The sequence below is a fragment of the Clupea harengus genome, unplaced genomic scaffold, assembly GCF_900700415.2.
Source record: "Clupea harengus unplaced genomic scaffold, Ch_v2.0.2, whole genome shotgun sequence".
NCBI lineage: Eukaryota > Metazoa > Chordata > Actinopteri > Clupeiformes > Clupeidae > Clupea > Clupea harengus.
In genome coordinates this window covers 74,480-94,131 of record NW_024879565.1, presented here as the reverse complement: position 1 = coordinate 94,131, position 19,652 = coordinate 74,480, and the positions used below count along the sequence as shown (strand labels likewise).

The following is a 19,652-nucleotide window of genomic DNA, read 5'->3' as shown; positions in this document are numbered from 1 at the left end:
GAAAATATCACCACCAACACCCGCATCAGGATTCCCCCTAACAGGAAACCCTGGATGACTGGGGAGGTCCAGGCCCTTCTGAGGGAGCGCAACACAGCTTTCAAATCAGGTGACAGAGCACAGTACAGCATAGCCAGGCACAACTTGAAAAAAGGCATCAAGCAGGCCAAAGCCATGTACAGGGAGAAGATTGAGGGCCACTTCACCAACAGAGACCCAACACAAGTGTGGCAAGGCATACAACAGATCACCAACTACAGGGGAAGCCGCAACCCACCCACAAACACCAATGCCTCCTTAGCAGAGGAGCTCAACCACTTCTATGCCCGCTTCGAGACATCTGGGCTAGATAATGGAGCTGCTCCCCCACCTGCTGGCACAGACCACACAGCCATGATAACAGCAGAGGAGGTAAGACACATCCTCAGGTCTGTGAACACAAGGAAGGCAGAGGGACCAGATGCCATTCCAGGAAGAGTGCTCAAAGAATGCGCATACCAGCTCGCAGATGTCTTTACGGACATTTTTAATATGTCTTTAGCCAAAGCGGTCGTACCAACCTGTTTTAAAACAGCAACTATTATTCCTGTGCCCAAGCAAAGCAACATCAGCACTTTAAATGATTATAGACCTGTGGCGCTCACTCCCATCATCGCCAAGTGCTTTGAGAGGCTGGTGGCGAAGCGCGTTAAGGCTGCCCTCCCTCGCTCCCTCGACCAGCATCAGTATGCTTACAGGGAAAACAGGTCCACTGAGGATGCTATCGTCACAGCCCTCCATACAACGCTGACACACCTGGACAAGAAGGAGACATATGTGAGACTCCTCTTCATAGACTACAGCTCAGCTTTTAATACCATCGTCCCCAACCGGCTGATCACCAAACTCCTTGATCTGGGCCTCAGCTACAGCCTGTGTATGTGGATTAAGGATTTCCTAACAGATCGCCCCCAGACAGTGAGACTGGGTCCTCACCAATCCTCGAGCCTGTCCCTCAGCACCGGAGCTCCACAAGGCTGTGTATTGAGTCCCCTGCTCTACTCCGTCTACACATATGACTGCACCAACACCCATACTTCAAATACAGTAATCAAATTTGCAGATGACACGACTGTGGTAGGACAAATCACCAACGGAAATGAAAGTGCCTACAGAGACGAAGTTGACAGACTGACAGGATGGTGTAAGCAAAACAACCTGACCCTGAATGTCAAAAAGACAAAAGAAATCATAGTTGACTTCAGACGGCAAAAGGCAAACCCTCAACCCCTCATCATCAATGGTGAGGAAGTGGAGAGGACCTCCTGCTTTAAGTTCCTGGGGGTTATGCTCTCAGAGGACCTGAAATGGATGAGTAACACAACCGCCACAGTCAAGAAAGCACAGCAGCGGCTCTACTTCTTGAGAATACTGAAGAGAAACAACCTGTCTTCCGAGCTGCTTAAGTCTTTTTACCACTGTTGCATTGAAAGTGTCCTCACATACTGTATCACTGCATGGTATGTCAACTGCACAGACAAGGACAGGAAATCCCTCAGTCAGGTCATAAGGTCTTCGGAGAGAATAATTGGACTTCCACTGCCTCCCCTGGACGACATCTTTAGGACACGCTGCCTCCGCCGAGCATGTGGCATTTTGAAGGATGAGACTCACCCCGCAAACCATCTCTTCACCCTGCTACCCTCTGGCAGGCGCTACCGGGCCACTACAGCCCGCACCTCCAGACTGCAGAACAGTTTCATCCCCAGGGCCATCACAGAACTAAACAATCACACAACCCTCATACCCTCCACCCAGCACAACTGCACTTTTTTTAGTGGTTGCACAAACAAATTTCGTTGTGTATCCAATGCACAATGACAAATAAAGTCTATTCTATTCTATTTCAAATTGAATATCCCATTGGTAAGTCTGCAGCATGGATTTTTATATACAGTGACAAATTGTGCAGAATATACATTTTTCCCTGGTTCGCAATCTTTGGAGGAACCCGCCATTGCTGCCTGCAGCTATATTTAGGGTTCCTCCGTCAGGAGGAAACCTATTGTTATTGTAGGTATTATTATTAGGGTTCCTCCGTCAGGAGGAAACCTATTGTTATTGTAGGTATTATTATTATTATTCTTGTGCCATTGAAGTCAATGGCAGACCCTAGAACCGTATGGTAACTTTTTCTGAAATTTGGCACACTCATTAAGGACAGTCAATTCTCCACTCACACCAAGTTTCATGTCTCCCACTAGACCACACTAGCGCCACCAACAGGTCAAAGTTGGACTTTTGTTAACACTGTAACTTTTTAACCGTTTGACCGATTTTCAAAAATGAGGTACCATTGGATTCCTTGGATCAAGACGAATTCAACACAACCTATGGCGTCAATTTCCGGTTGTATAGATTTTCCGCAATTTCTGGTTTTATCAAAAACCTTTGAAAGGCCTCCACTCCTACAATTTTTGTCAAATCTTCTTCAAAATCACCAGAGATGATCTTCAGACCAAGCCTCACAACATTTATTCAACAGAATTTTGATCCTCACAACCGTTTGTCCGGTACAGCCACTGAAATTCAGCAGAAAAGCCTTCAAACAGGAAGTGAAGTCATATCTCAGCAAATATTTCAGATATCAACACCAAACTTGGTATGCACGTGGAAGACACTACAACATGTTCCCATGTGCAAAGGCAACTTCACATCTTCAAAAATGATTGCTATAAAGCAAATTGCATTAATCGCTAACGCTAAAAGAATGCTTTACACATTTTTCATTCAAAAAGTGATACTCTGATTCAATCACAAGTTCATATGAAGACACTTGAGAATGTTTAGTACACAAATCTGAAAAAAAGTTGACTGTAAGATGAAAAGTAGATTTTTGGTGAATATTTGAAACATGCATGCTTGGCTAATTGCTACCACCATTTCCAATGTAATGTCTCCCTCTCTCCTCCTTCGCTCCCGTGCCAATTCTCACAGACACTGACACACGCGCAAGCTTCTCGAGACGCACACACACTATTTCATGACATTGTGGCCTGACCAAGCCCCCACTCACCCCTTAGCTTGAAGCCAAGGCCCTTGTGGATCTTGACAGTATTGCATTTCAAATTGAATATCCCATTGGTAAGTCTGCAGCATGGATTTTTCTATACAGTGACAAATTGTCATATCTCACCAAACTTGGTATGCACGTGGAAGACACTACAACATGTCCCCATGTGCAAAGGCAACTTCATATCTTCAAAAATGATTGATATAAAGCAAATTGCATTAATCGCTAACGCTAAAATAATGCTTTACACATTTTTCATTCAAAAAGTGATACTCTGATTCAATCACAAGTTCATATGAAGACACTTGAGAATGTTTAGTACACAAATCTGAAAAAAAGTTGACTGTAAGATGAAAAGTAGATTTTTGGTGAATATTTGAAACAGGCATGCTTGGCTAATTTCCAATGTAATGTAACCGGGTAGCTTTAGGACCCAGTTATGCTTAGGGTGACCAGACGTCCGGATTTTTAATGCACTGTTCGGCGCAGCATCAAGCCGGACGCATATTTGTCCTCCTTTTTGGAGTTGGAGGTGCAGAACCCAGCTTGACCGCAGCAGAGAAAGTGATTGTAACCCCCAAAAATCTAAAGAGTTATGTCTGGAAATGTTTCGGATTTTGGTCAGTTGATTGTAAACTTGTTGAGCCTACAGCTAAACTAGTGTGTAAGCTAAGTCAAGCTAGAGTTAGCTAACCATTCAACAACTAGCAACTTGAGGCTACATCTCCAAAATGTGCACCCAAGTGAATATGGCCTAATATGTGGAACTTCAGCGAAACAGCCACGACTGGATACATATTTTGCGCCGTCCGCCACAAGTTCGTTGTCTGCGGCACGACAGGAGGCCTGCACGCAAAAAATGATTTCGTTCATATGCAAGGACATGAGGCCGATCACTGTGGTGGATGGGATAGGCTTCATGGAGTTCTGTGAAGCACTGGAACCGAGGTACCGTATCTCATTTTATTTTACGTTAACAGAAACATTACTTGTGTGAGCTAGTCGCTACTGTACTGACTGTATATTGCATGAATAAAATAGATTAGATAGGCTGCAACAGCTTCATGCACTGGTTTGATTATTTGCCGTTTCATGCCAAGGAAAAGTTTCATGTTTACCACAGCCCAGCTCGCTCGGAGCGTTCAATGTGTGAGCTAGTCGCTACTGTACTGACTGTATATTGCACGAATAAAATAGATTAGATAGGCTGCAACAGCTTCATGCACTGGTTTGATTATTTGCCGTTTCATGCCAAGGAAAAGTGTCATGTTTACCACAGCCCAGCTCGCTCGGAGCGTTCAATGTCGGTTCTATACTGTAAAACTTCAATTAATGTTAATAATATTAGTTTCAATCACTGAATGAAGCCTGCCATATTTGGGACAAGAATCGCGACCTTAAATTGCTTGCACGAAACTCTTGATCAGCACTCAGCATTTGTTTATTGTTGTCGTTCATTTAAACCGATGCAGAGGGCGCGACGATAAGGGAGGGAGGGAGAGAGAGAGAAAGAAAGAGTGCGTGTGTGTGTGCGCGAGTGAGAGGCCAAGGTCTACGGTCTTGGCCATTAGTTAATTTACTTATTTTTGTGTAGGTAATATGTTGTTAAATATGTTAAAACTTAAATAAATTACCTATACAAGTAGTTATGTCTCGTTGTATTAATTTATCCTGTTATTCACGTGCCTTAATGCGCAACCAGATATTCGAATATGTTTGAATATATGTGTTTTTTTAAAGGGAATATTCGAACGTCATTTTTGAGCAATTTTGACAGCCCTACTTTGCAGTGAGTGTGTTTGCCCTACAATGCTAAAAAGTTGCAGTCAAATTTGGCAAAATTGCTAGCTTATGGAGAATCGCCTGCGTGCCATTGCCATACCAGGGTCCGTAGGCATATTACTGCTAAATGTAGGTTTGCCTGAAGCCGCCCAATTTCTACTGTCTGCTGAACTAGTAAGTAGCTTATTTGCCGTCTTGTATGTTGCACTTGCTTGGTGTTTGACTGTGTTAGGACAGTTGTTGACTAACTAGTTTGTCATAATGTCAAAGTCAGCACATTTCAAGAGATTTCGTTAGTTTTAGCCGCTAGCATATCGTTAGCGATTAGCAATTGTTCCGTTATGCTACTTTAATAAGACCTGCAATAGTTTAAATTGCCGTGTTGTAATGGAGTCAATTATTTGCTGCGAGGTTTACTGAATGCTTTAGGCATTAGCTCGTGTACTTCAGGTAGGCTGGCAACTCTCTTACTACATCCATAGTAGCTAGCATATTTGCATGGTGTTCAACCTGGTGAGATGTAGCCTAATGTTTTTACCACATAGCGACAGACTCCTCAGCCGTTGACGTGACTGTGGACGAGTGTTGAGCAGCGAGGTTACAATTCAACAGCCCTCGGTATGTTTTGTTACATAAGTTAAGAACATTTATATAATGATGCTGTTGCTATTGTGTAACTAATACGGGCATTTCTACCACAGGTAGTGTCCAGCAACTGCCACTGTTTTTCCCACATTAGTTTCTCATTGTTTTATTTCTTTCTGTTCTCTGTTTTGTTTAGCTTAAGGGCCTGTTTTGTGTGCGTTATTATTTTGGAGTTATATCTGTATTTTGAGCCTTGGTTATGCTAGGCTTGCTAACCTGGTGACACGTTTTAGTACACTTTGCAGTGAGTGTGTTTGCCCTACAATGCTAAAAAGTTGCAGTCAAATTTGGCAAAATTGCTAGCTTGGATATTATCTTTACATTTAGATGGGTTGGTGGTTACAAACAATGAGAATGCGCATGCAGCTTCAAGGCAGAACAATGCCTACCATTTCACCTTTACTGTATATGTTCCATCCAACCCCCCTTTCTGAATAAAGTTCCATTGATCTGATTTGTTGCTATAAAAAACCATTTTAGCCAAGCTAACTAACATTGTTTTTAGCTAGCTGACATTACCATTCAATCACAAACAAAACATGAATAGAAATAACTTGCTAACAGGGTCCTCACGTTTAATCAAAAGCTTGTAGTGAGATGCATGACCCCCCGAGACAAGCTTTCATGTTAATAATACTGTTGGTCACCCTGATTGTGCATGTTGTGTAGTTAAATGGGATGAGAGAGTCTGACCATGATAAAGTATTGTCAAGCTGCTGTACCATCACAAGGTACACTTGCAAACAGCTGGACATTAGCTGTACCTTGGTCCAGTTCACTGCATGCCTCTTGTCAGTTGTGTATGACTGAGACTAGAGAGATGTCAATTCAGGGAGAGTTCCTATAACCATGGATTTTTAACCAGTTTTGGGAAATTTTGAAAACAGTGTTATTGTGTGGGACTATGTTTTTTAGGCTACTTCTAATCCTCATGCGGCCGCCGCATTTATCCCTTGGCGTGACCTGCACTGGGAAAGAGGGAAACAGCATGGATGGGGAAAGTGTGTGGGCAGAGCAAGCAGTAGTAGTACATAACCTACAAACGTCCTTTAGTGAAGTGTATCCTCACTTTCATACAGTTATTGTTGTAATCAAAGCTTTTAAAGAATGGATCTCTGCATTAAGGGCCTGACCAGAGCACAGGTGGCCTGACAGAACACGCTTCAAAGTTGTCACTTTCAAAAGGGTGGCATTTTAACCCTGTCAGTCCAAAATGTCTAAAACTTGGTACCCATGACTTATTGCTCATGGGAAACAAAAAAGTCTCAAGAACCCATAATGTCACCAGCATGGATATTTCTCGACAGTGACAATTTGTGAATAATTTTAAAAAATGACTTCAAATCAGCCATTGATCCAATTATCTGTCCAATGTTGTGTACATGTATGAAATACATGTCAGTGTCATGTCAATTTTGTAATGATTGGAATGTTGAGGAGGAACCCGCCATTGCTGCCTGCAGCTATATTTATTATTATTCTTGTGCCATTGAAGTCAATGGCAGCCCCTAGAACCGTATGGTAACTTTTTCTGAAATTTGGCACACTCATTAAGGACAGTCCCTTCTTCACTCACACCAAGTTTCATGTCTCCCACTAGACCACACTAGCGCCACCAACGGGTCAAAGTTGGACTTTTGTTAACACTGTAACTTTTGAACCGTTTGACCGATTTTCAAAAATGAGGTACCATTGGATTCCTTGGATCAAGACGAATTAAACACACCCTATGGCGTCAATTTCCGGTTATATAGATTTTCCGCAATTTCCGGTTTTATCAAAAACCTTTGAAAGGCCTCAACTCCTACAATTTTTGTCAAATCTTCTTCAAAATCACCAGAGATGATCTTCAGACCAAGCCTCACAACATTTATCCAACAGAATTTTGATCCTCACAACCGTTTGTCCGATACAGCCACTCAAATGCAGCAGAAAAGCTTTCAAACAGGAAGTGAAGTCATATCTCAGCAAATCTTTCAGATATCAACACCAAACTTGGTATGCACGTGGAAGACACTACAACATGTTCCCATGTGCAAAGGCAACTTCATATCTTCAAAAATGATTGATATAAAGCAAATTGCATTAATCGCTAACGCTAAAATAATGCTTTACACATTTTTCATTCAAAAATTGATACTCTGATTCAATCACAAGTTCATATGAAGACACTTGAGAATGTTTAGTACACAAATCTGAAAAAAAGTTGACTGTAAGATGAAAAGTAGATTTTTGGTGAATATTTGAAACATGCATGCTTGGCTAATTGCTACCACAATTTCCAATGTAATCTCTCCCTCTCTCCTCCTCCGCTCCCGTGCCAATTCTCACAGACACTGACACGCGCAAGCTTCTCGAGACGCACACACACTATTTCATGACATTGTGGCCTGACCAAGCCCCCACTCACCCCTTAGCTTGAAGCCAAGGCCCTTGTGGATCTTGACAGTATTGCATTTCAAATTGAATATCCCATTGGTAAGTCTGCAGCATGGATTTTTCTATACAGTGACAAATTGTCATATCTCAGCAAATGTTTCAGATATCAACACCAAACTTGGTATGCACGTGGAAGACACTACAACATGTCCCCATGTGCAAAGGCAACTTCATATCTTCAAAAATGATTGACATAAAGCAAATTGCATTAATCGCTAACGCTAAAATAATGCTTTACACATTTTTCATTCAAAAAGTGATACTCTGATTCAATCACAAGTTCATATGAAGACACTTGAGAATGTTTAGTACACAAATCTGAAAAAAAGTTGACTGTAAGATGAAAAGTAGATTTTTGGTTAATATTTGAAACATGCATACTTGGCTAATTGCTACCACAATTTCCAATGTAATCTCTCCCTCTCTCCTCCTTCGCTCCCGTGCCAATTCTCACAGACACTGACACACCTGACATTGTGGCCTGACCAAGGCCCCGCCCCCTCCTTAGCTTGAAGCCAAGGCCCTTGTGGATCTTGACAGTATTGCATTTCAAATTGAATATCCCATTGGTAAGTCTGCAGCATGGATTTTTATATACAGTGACAAATTGTGCAGAATATACATTTTACCCTGGTTCGCAATCTTTGGAGGAACCCGCCATTGCTGCCTGCAGCTATATTTAGGATTCCTCCGTCAGGAGGAAACCTATTGTTATTGTAGGTTTTCTTATTATTATGTTTGTACCATGGGAGTCAATGGCAGCCCCTAGAACCGTATGGTAACTTTTTCTGAAATTTGGCACACTCGTTAAGGACAGTCCCTTCTTCACTCACACCAAGTTTCATGTCTCCCACTAGACCACGCTAGCGCCACCAACGGGTCAAAGTTGGACTTTTGTTAACACTGTAACTTTTGAACCGTTTGACCGATTTTCAAAAATGAGGTACCATTGGATTCCTTGGATCAAGAAGAATTCAACGTTCAATGGCGCCAATTTTCGGTTGTATAGATTTTCTGTTATTCCCGGTTTTATCAAAAAACCTTTGAAAGCCTACTCCTCCTACAATTTTGGTCAAATCTTCTTCAAAATCACCAGAGATGATCTTCAGACCAAGCCTCACAAAAAACAATTTTGATCCTCACAACCGTTTGTCCGTTATAGCCACTCAAATTCAGCAGAAAAGCAGGAAGTGAAGTAATTTCTAAGCAAATATTTGAAATATGAATCTGGCCGTCAGTGGTGCAGGGGTAGAGAAGTCGTTTGGTAATCAGAAGGTTGTAAGTTCTATTCCCTGTTGAAGTGTCCTTTAGCAAGACACTTCTTTCTTTCCCTTCTTCACTCTTCTTTCCTTCTTTTACTCTTCTTTCCAAAATTGTGAAGAATATACATTTTCCCCTGGTTTCGCAATCTTTGGAGGAATCCGCATCGCTGCTTGCAGCTATATTTATTATTGTTTTTATGAAATGCTTCATGTTAATGCATACGTTTTTACTACTACCTGCCACTGCGTTGCAGTGTTTGTGATTGCTATAGTATAGCCCTCTCCATTTGTAGCATGCTAGCTATCAAACAAACTTTTGATGCTTGGTTGTTTACGTGAGGGGAAAGGGAGATGGTAAATAGTTTGTAACTTTACAGTGCATACCAAGGCTCATAAGTTGAACTTGTAATCACACATAGTCTGCCTCCAGCAAACGTTTGTTTGATTGTGCTGTGACCTGTGGCTCGTTTCACCGTTGCTTGGTGAGTCTTCCCCCCTATTTCTGCTCTACTCCATCCCTCCCTTGACTACGGGAATACTCACAGATGGCCAAGCCGACACGACTCTCTCTCCTCCACTCCTACTCTTCCCGAGCTACTAGCTCACAGAAAAGCGGCCAAGTGTGGGTTTGAACATTCTATGTGTGTTCCCTGTGTGGTTTATTTGCACTTCTGATGCTTGCCGTGTACTACACCTATGTGTGAACGTAGACATTCACTTCTAGTTGAGCGACTGAAGAGTATTTTGTTAGTCTAGTGCTTCTGGACGGTGTCACGGCTGTCTTTCCTTTTTGTTGTGTTTATTTTATCCCTTGCCTACCTTTTGTAAGACTCCCCTGACCAACCTCCCCTTTGTGTGTGCAATATCCATCATAAGAACAAAAACTTGAAAATAAACTATTTCTTGCTAGTAACAGCCTCTGTTCACCTCCATTTGTTTGGGTAACCTAAGATGTACTGGGTAGCTTTCACTACTGTGTTTAGCCCCTACCCACTTAGGGTAGGTGTAGTCTATGTCCTGTGTCCTAGAGCTTAGCACCTGGTCACATAAGGTATGAATCTTTTGTTTATGTCCTGTTCATACTGTGACCATGTGTACTGTTTTAATGATTCTGAATATGTAATATGCAAACATGAATTATATTTTGATGCTGACCAAATAAAGGGACTAGGCAATGTGGTCCAAATCAACTGTGTGGATATTTAACAATGTTTGTCAATGTTGATGTAAACTTAGCCTATTAATATGTTGTGGTGATTTCACACGAAGGAAGATTGAGTTCCAGGTATGGCTCTCTTTATGTGAGTCAACCCATGGAAGTCATTTGTGTCAAGGAAGCTGGACCAATACGAGTTTAGTCACAGCGATCTCAATGTAACTCGGGTTCAAAACCCTCTGAGACACACAACACCAGACACAAGTAAAGTGTAGCAGTTTTATTTTAGAGGGCCGGCAGCCACACACACTTAGTTACACAGAGTGTTGTCTTGTCACAACACACAAGACAACACACAAACCCCACGCACCCACCAGTTCAAACAGTCCAAGAGAAGGTAAAGCAGGGTTTCGTCGCTGCGCGTTGAGGGGGGGGGGGGGGGGGATTGAGGAAAAAAAGATTGAGGAAATTCTACATACAGAACTAAGTATTGGTTACATATGAAACACTCGTGTCAAACAAGCAATCTAATTATATTCACTCTAAGATATTTCAATCATTAGCTCATTGGAACATTTGGATACCAAAACACCACCTGATTCACCATCAACAAGTTATCTTAAACAAATGATTTAAACACACACTCATACAACTAAATTATCTACAAAATAAAATGAACACAATTTAAAAAATCTGCTTTGAAAAATTTCAGTCAATATCACAATACCTTTCAATAACCCCCTACGATGCCCCACCATATTATAGAATCACTTGATGACACTTGATGACATGATTCAATTATCTTCATTCTTCATCAAGAGCCTTTAGAAAGGCTATCACCTTCACCAACAGCTCAGGGTGGTAAGTAAGAAACTTGATTAACTCAGGTGAGTTCCAGGAGAGGTTTTTTTCTGTCATGACCCTCTGTGTCTCTAGATACATCTTCTCAGTGAAGTGACCTCCCCCATTTTCTTTCACCATCTTATCTATTTTCTCCACCAAATTAACAACCTGAGTGCGGTCAGTGCTTTTGTTGTTAAATAAATGGTATCGTCCACCACAGCTCTGTATCACTGACTGAAGTTTGGGGTGACAATTACTTCCCCTCAGATATTCACTGAGAGTCTTATTAAGTTCATCACCACGAGTGAACAGGACAATCATGTAGTCTGCAGACTTTTCCCCAAAGATCTTCTGTAAGGCCCTGACTGCATTCTGCTCCTCTGTAGTGAAGCGGCCCACCTGAATCACCAGCAGGAATACGTGGGGCCCTGGACATGAGTATTGAATGCACTTCATTATCTCTTTTTTAATATCATCTTTCCCTTTACCAGTGTCTAAAATACCAGGTGTATCAATGACCTCAATAAATCTGGGACTATTTATACTATGTCTTTCACAAGTTCCTGTGACAGAGTTGGCAGAAGGCTCTGAGGTAAACACTTGTTTCCCCAGAATGGTGTTCCCCACAGCACTCTTCCCCACTCCAGTCTTTCCAATCAGCACGATCCTCAGGCGTTCACCTATAAACAACACACATCATATCATCGTATACACAGTATCATATTTACCTCAGTAATATATGGGCTGCTATAGATCTTTTTATAGATTTAGATTTGATGTTAGATTTGCTCCAACTGCACATTTAGAAGATAAAGTTGAATTTAAAAAGAAGGGGAGAAGTTATTGTTCATTTTTAACTAAACAATGTAACAACAAACAAGGTTTACCTCAAATTCATAACACACATTTTGTGTAACAAACTATTAAAAAGATTTAAAACATACATTTTTATATGTGTGGAACAGCAAGAACACTCAATATTCCCAACATCATAGCTATGGATGTCTATGGCTAAAACCTCTTACTCTAAACCTACTCACACAGACATATGTTGGAAACAGTTCTTTGAAAAAAAACTGAATGTCTAAAGTGTATTTTTTAACAAATGTGTAGTATTATGCAAAAAAAATCCTCTTAATGAATCAATCTCTAAATGAACCAAAATCAACAGGTAGTAAGTAAATAATAGTAGTAAACTCATACCTTCAGGGATAGATGGGGTAGGTGGGGTATATGGGATTGTCTTTGATGGCGAACCTCCCATTTTCTCTCAGCGATAGATGAATATCTATGCAGAAATGAAATGAGTCTTGGTGTGCTGATCCTTTTTTATAGAATCCCCATAATGGTTGTATTTGCATAATGGTCCGCCTACTTCCTCAACAGTATAAACTATGTCCTGCACGGTATAACTCCAGTACTTCAGCAGTGCAGCTTGGAACACAGCCTTTAGAACACAGAAGTGCTCTCGGTCTAGAACAGCATGTCAGACGGTAAGTTTGCCTTCCTAATTATGGTGTTATTACTTATTATCATCTTCCATGATCACATGCTGAAATTAATCAATCCATTTAGAGTTTTTGTCTTGTCCTAGCAAACTAACTAACTAAAAGCCTTAATCCTTTGTTTGCAAACACAATCAATAGTGCATTAGGCACTGATAAAAGGTAGTTAGCTTAAAAACTGATGTACTCTTGCTAACTGATATTAATATAATAATAATAATAATAAACTTTATTTGTATAGCACCTTTAACACAAAACAATGCAGCTCTTCTTAATAGCAAAGAAATTACATGTACAGTGATCCACATAAAATAAACATAAAACATCAAACATACAAACTGGGATAATATGCATAAAATACAATTAACATAAAAACATAAAGACAGGGATAGAGTGCAAAAATAGAATACATAAATTGCATAACATAAGATAGAAAATTCAAACTCTGCAGAGATATAGTTTTCGTCACCTTGTTAATGTGGGACTTGAAGCTTAGATCTGAATCTAAAATACCACCAAGACTTGTAAATTCAGATTTTATCCAGGGAGATAATTTCCCTAGATTATTAAAAAGCATTTCTCTTTTTATTTTAGGGCCGACTAGTAGGCTCTCAGTTTTGTCCTTATTTAACTTTAAAAAAAAAATATTGCTCATCCACTTATTTATCGCTAAAAGACAAGTAGTAATAGAGAATTAGTATTATACAGTTATAGCTGCATCATCTGGTTCAGCAGAGATGTACAATTGCGTGTCATCTGCATAACTATGGAAACATATTGGGCCTCATTCTCGAACGCAGTTAAGAAGAATTTAAGAGGAATTTAAGAGGAATTTCTTCTGAATTGGATTTAGGACAACATTTGGCATTCATGAAAGTTTTCTCATCTGGGATTTGCTCTGAACTTCAGAAGACTTTCCGAACTCGAAATAGCAGTCGTAACTCGGCCAGAGTTTTCTCAAATGCGATTCCTTCAAAAACCACAAGATGGCCCCATGGGCCATCTTGTGGTTTTTTGAGGAATTGCATTTAAGAAAACTCTCCGTGTTAATGAATTTGTGAGAAATCGTTGGTGATTGCGTTCACATCAACTCTACAGATCCTCGGATTAAAGTATCATTAACAATTACGTTTCACATGTAGGCCTAAAGTCATGATTCTACGAGGCACCGTGATGTCATAAAATAAATAAAAGGACTACACCGGAATGCTGCGCTCGTCTAGTGAGCGTCGTTTGGCACTGCCGTCTGTGCAAGTACGGCAATCCAGAATTTTCAAGTAGTTCCACGTTGGTGGAACGAACTGCCTAGCACTACCAGAGCAGGCGCATCCCTCTCTACCTTTAAGAAGCTTTTGAAGACCCAAAGACCCGAAATTTCCTATTTCGTTTTTCTATTTCTTATGTAAAGTAGTATTTATTGTTACACTAGGTCTCTATTGCTCGTAGCTTGACTGTTCTATCCCTTGTACGTCGCTTTGGACAAAAGTGTCTGCTAAATGACTTAATGTAATGTACACGAACACTGCAAATGTAAGTGAATAAATAAATAAGCACTAAACTCAATCACGTTGATATAGCTATAGTGGAATAGAATGGACACATCTACATCCTGCAACAGTCCATCTCTGCACCGTTCAAGTCATAGACATATATAGTTGAAGTTAGATCTGCGTTTACTCGACGGTGATCGCTAGGCGCTTTGACATGACTCGTTTACGAGTTGCTTTTGTGTAGATTCGGTCGATTCCGACTGCACACGTCACTACGGTTGCGTGCCCTTATAAGGAGCTGGCAGGGCGTGTATGTATGCAAATTCAGGAGCACGAGAACGCGCTTTCAATTTAAGAAAACTCTTCCGGGGGAGCACAGCCCAGAAAACTTCTGCTGCGTAGGACCACATTTTCAAGCGTGCATGAATTTGGCGGATGTCTTTTGCTTACGTTGTTTTTCCGAAGCCCGTAAGAAACATTTCAGAAGAAACTTCAGAAAATGTTCGAGAATGAGGGCCATTGTGTTCTCTAATGATGTCCCCAAGTGGCAGCATGTATAATGAGAATAATAATGGACCAAGGCAGCTCCCTTGTGCAACGCTTAGGTCTACGAGGACAAGGATTGAGACCTTATTTGCATCCAAATTTAGTCTGAGGTCGCTGATTATTTTAGTAAGAGCAGTTTCAGTGCTGTGGCATGTTCTATAGCCTGATTGAAATTTCTCGAGGATATTGGGCCTCATTCTCGAACACAGTTAAGAAGAATTTAAGAAGGAATTTCTTCTGAATTGGATTTAGGAAAACATTTGGCATTCATGAAAGTTTTCTCATCTGGGATTTGTTCTGAACTTCAGAAGACTTTCCGAACTCGAAATAGCAGTCGTAACTCGGCCAGAGTTTTCTCAAATGCGATTCCTTAAAAAACCACAAGATGGCCATGGATGGTTTTTTGAGGAATCGCATTTAAGAAAACTCTCCGTGTTAGAAGTGTTAATGAATTTGTGAGAAGTCGTTGGTGATTGTGTTCACATCAACTCTACAGACATCCTCGGATTAAAATAATTATAATAATAATAATTACGAGAATATTTGTATCATTAACAATTACGTTTCACATGTATAGTCATGAGTCTACGAGGCACCATGATGTCATAAAATAAATAAAAGGACTACACCAGAATGCTGCGCTCGTCTAGTGAGCGTCGTTTGGCACTGCCGTCTGTGCAAGTACGGCAATCCAGAATTTTCATTTGTAGTTCCACGTTGGTGGAATGCACTGCCTAGCACTACCAGAGCAGGGGCGTCCCTCTCTACCTTTAAGAAGCTTTTGAAGACCCAACTCTTCAGAGAGCACCTCCCTTCCTAACTGGCACTTCGACTAGTGCTTAACTTGCACTTACAGCAGTTACATTCCTGCACTTCGTTTTTATTTTCTATTTCGTTTTTCTATTTCTTATGTAAAGTAGCCTAGTATGTATTGTTACACTAGATCTCTATTGCTCGTAGCTTGACTGTTCTCTACCTTGTACGTCGCTTTGGACAAAAGCGTCTGCTAAATGACTAAATGTAAATGTGAATGTACACGAACACTCAGAACACTTCTGCTGCGTAGGAACACATTTTCAAGCGTTCATGAATTTGTCGGATGTCTTTTTCTTACGTTGTTTTTCCGAAGCCCGTAAGAAAAATTTCAGAAGAAACTTCAGAAAATGTTCGAGAATGAGGCCCATTGTTTTCTTTACGAAAGGAGTTTATTTGCACTGAAACTATCTCTTTAAGTATTTTACTAATACATGGAATATTGGATATCGGCCTATAGCTGGTCAGTGCATTACCATCTAGGTTGGGTTTCTTCAGTAAGGGTTTTAAAACAGCTGTTTTGAAGGCATCTGGGAAGATGCCTGTTTGAAGAGATGTATTTATAATCTTCAGGACATGACTTGAAACAATGTCGAGCACCTGCTTAAAAAATGCTGTAGGTACAGGGTCAATACATGAGGTGGAGGAGTTGCACTCAGTGACAGTCTTACAAAGATCCACCAATGTGATGCAGGGGAAATTCCCCATGGTTGCATCTTTTCAAGCTGATATATTTGGCTCTGTAAAACCTATTCCTACATTTGATCTGATCTGATAGTACAATGTGATCTTTGTTTGTAACCAAATACAACATGCTGACAAATCATGTTCGTTTTTGACATATTTTCAATGCAGAAAACCCTTCCTTTTACAAGTGTAACATTTTTTTTTCAAAGACCATTTGTTGTGAAATCCTGCTCTACTGTTGTGTGTATTCTTGTCAGTTTGTATCTAGTGGTGCGGCTGCTGAATTGCAACTTGCAGAATACCCTTCCCTTTACAAGCGTGTGCGAGTTATACATCCATCCTACTCTACTGTTGTGTGTGTTCTTGTTAGTACACAGCCTAGTGTCTGGTTGCTCTTCATATGACACACTGCCGCTCGTTTGAGTGCTCAAGGGAAATATACAAAACATCAGAGCATGTCAGACTACCTAAAAGAGTGGACTCCCAATTATTTCATGACTTCTGGCTTTAGCTTGGTATTAATACTCGTTTCTGAATATTCAATTTGTTTTGTTTGTAACTTCACTCAGAAACAGAACTCAGCATGTTACAATGGAAAGTTTTTGTTGATTTAGCGGAGAGTTGTAATATATTCTTACAGGCAGTGTGATGTCATTTCTTTTTCAGCAAGTCAATATCGCAACTTCATAGTTGTGTTGGGCAGACTGTGGAAAGATAAACATTTTGACAAAGGACCAACTCAGTGCGAGGCAGCGCAGATCAACAACACTGTGATCATCAGCACCCCAGACGCAATGAATGACAAACACATATTAGACCTCATGGCCGCCACCTTCTCTGGCCCTCACCTCTTCCTGGTGGTGCTGGATAAGGGCAAGCTGCCAATTAAAGAATTGGGAAAGTGGCAGGATGTTTTTGGAGAGAATATCTGTCACAAGATGAGATACATCACAGATGGACCTTGCGAGTTAAGTGGAAAATGTTATGATAAAGGCATAGACATCACAGAAGACATAATAACACGCTGTGAAAATATCATCAACCAAGACAAGCATACTAAATACAGTTTTGAAGAATTTCTAAACAAGAGGAAACCAATTAAATGCAAAATGTAAGGCCAAAATATTTATTTTCATGCATAATGAAATTTGCCAGTGTTCCCATTTCCTTATTGTGACATACATTTCCCCCCCCCCAGTCTGGAAAAGAATTATCACAAGACTGTTCAAGGTATGTCTTACTGTAGTTTCTTCCAGTCAGAAGTTTTATTTTATTGTCATTATTGTAGATAAGGACATTCTGATTATCAGACATTGTCAGTGTTAGAAACATTATTATTAGCCTAGAATTATAGCATTGTATTTGGTTTAGAAGAAAAATATTATGGATTCATGAATATGATTTCAGCCTTCTGTCAGTACTGAGCAGAGGCTCAGGCTTTGAAAGCTATTTTTTTTTATTAAATCATTTAAAGAAAATTAATAATCTCTGATGAATGGGTTACTGCTGACAATTTCCCCAAATGACAAGTTCTAATTGAAACAAATCCATAAATCACTCAAATTAATTCAAATGCAACCTTAGCCAGACACACAGAGACAAGTTGTAGAAATGTTTGCCATTTAGAAGGTAACAAATTGTAGCGTTCTGATCTTGTGCACTCAACAGCAGTAAATGTTGCCATGTCAACGAGGTTAGGGCACATTGAGCAATGTGGACAGGAGAGTTTATTATTTGCTATACAGTAGGCTTATGTTCGTTATTAAGAATTTATTGAGCAAGAGAAAATGTATTTCAAAATAGGAAACATTACATGTGAGGTTATTTATAAAGCGAGGTAGGCTTAGCCTAACATGTCCTTTGAACAGGTCATTATGCTTTGAAAAGTCATTTTCCCCACATTCGAATGAATGACTGAATTTCAAATAAAAAGTGACAGCCTTAGAATGGATCTTAAACTACAAAACTTTCCAGAGAGCAGAGAGGTTTTCACAGTGATGTTCCTCTGCGCAGGTGGCCAACACAAGAGCCCACAGCTGAACCTGGTGCTTCTTGGGGAGTCAGGCTCTGGGAAGAGTGCCAGTGGGAACACCATCCTGGGAGGGACGGCTTTCCCATCAGAGCCCAGCTCCATGCCGGTCACCACTGAGTGTGGCGAGCAGACAATGTCTATCTTTGGCACAGTTGTGAAAGTCATCGACACTCCAGACCTTTTTGATGAGGACCTTCAGGTGCAAAGCAGACATGTTCGGGGGTGCAAACAGCTGTGTGAGGGTGGTCGGTGTGTTTACCTGTTGGTCATTCAGATTGGCCGCTTCACTGAGGGAGAGAGAGACATTTTAAAGAGGTTAGAGAAAGTGGACACCAGAGTAAGGGAGAGAACCATCATCCTCTTCACACGTGGGGATGATCTGACATCCCATATTGATGATTATGTCAGAAACACCAACCCACACCTCCAGCAGCTCATTAAGAAGTGTGGTGGGAGATTTCAGGTGTTCAAAAACACCACTCAGCAGCATGATGAGAAGGGTGGTTTTGGGTGGGCACTGAGTCACGTTAAGTCAATAATAGGTGCCAGTAATCAGACAGAGGTAGAGAAGCAGGTGAAAGAGCTCATGGGAAAGATAGCTGACCTGGTGAAGGAGACTGACAGGGTTAAAGTCTTCCCTGGAATGTGATGCAGGCGACTGATGTGTTATCGTTTAATTGCTGTGATGATGTAAACAATCCAATAAAACAGATTTAGTTGTACTTCACATGTAAACCTGCACAGCATCTTACTCAGTTGAATGTTATACTTATGGTCACTCAAGAATTATGAATTGCTTAATTAAGAAATAATTTTCTAAATTACAAATCATTTACATTTTGATCATCCCCATTGAATTGCTATCTGTATTAAAATTCTCATTCTTTATGATACATTTTGTTATAGTTTCATGTTCATCTCATTAAACATTAACATTGTTTTTTAAGTTTTTTTTTTTTTTTTTAAATAAAATATTAATGTACACCGTGCAGTAGAGACACATACTGTAGTACCAACATGTGAACTTTTACTTGTCTTCAAAATAAAGTATTGAGTTGACAGACTGGAGGGAAATGTGTTTGTATGTTGTGTGTGTAACCTAGACCAGACTGAAGCTTGGCTAAGGATCAGAGGTAGCTAGGACAAGGGGTGTCGTAGACCCGGTATTCCCCACTATGGATTATTCAACTAAATGAATGAGGAAGGAGACGGCGTACAAAAATAATGCACTTTATTTTCTGATGTCTTGTTTGAAGGTAGAGATTTAAATATATGTATATAAATAAATACTTAGTTCAGTGTGGCAATAAATAGTTCAGTGTGGAAAAGAGTTCATATATAAATAGTGATTTACAATATTGCACAATTCCCATAAAGTGCCCACACGAGCCACTAATACA

General features: G+C 40.4%; 2 protein-coding genes across 2 annotated transcripts; one reads left to right on the top strand and one right to left on the bottom strand.

Moving 5' to 3' along the window:
• Nucleotides 1–11,140: 11,140 nt before the first annotated feature.
• On the bottom strand, nucleotides 11,141–16,241 carry LOC122128921 (GTPase IMAP family member 9-like). Its single transcript, XM_042703979.1, has 2 exons — nucleotides 16,169–16,241; nucleotides 11,141–11,859 (listed from the first exon to the last, which is right to left on the bottom strand). The coding sequence occupies exons 1-2, from the start codon at nucleotides 16,239–16,241 to the stop codon at nucleotides 11,141–11,143; spliced, it is 792 nt and encodes a 263-aa protein (XP_042559913.1).
• A 773-nt stretch (nucleotides 16,242–17,014) lies between these two features.
• Nucleotides 17,015–18,901, top strand: LOC122128920 (GTPase IMAP family member 8-like). The gene is made up of 2 exons (XM_042703978.1): nucleotides 17,015–17,093; nucleotides 18,234–18,901. Exons 1-2 carry the CDS (start codon nucleotides 17,015–17,017, stop codon nucleotides 18,899–18,901), a joined length of 747 nt encoding a protein of 248 aa, XP_042559912.1.
• Nucleotides 18,902–19,652: the final 751 nt, after the last annotated feature.

Excerpts from the sequence above, each read along its gene's own strand:
- LOC122128921 (XM_042703979.1), bottom strand. The coding sequence starts at position 16,241 with ATGGGGAATTTCCCCTGCATCACATTGGTGGATCTTTGTAAGACTGTC. Across the intron at positions 11,860-16,168 it reads GTGCAACTCCTCCACCTCAT|GTGAACGCCTGAGGATCGTG; the intron begins GTATTGACCCTG and ends TGTTGTTTATAG.
- LOC122128920 (XM_042703978.1), top strand. The coding sequence starts at position 17,015 with ATGAATGACAAACACATATTAGACCTCATGGCCGCCACCTTCTCTGGC. Across the intron at positions 17,094-18,233 it reads CCTGGTGGTGCTGGATAAGG|GTGGCCAACACAAGAGCCCA; the intron begins GCAAGCTGCCAA and ends TCCTCTGCGCAG.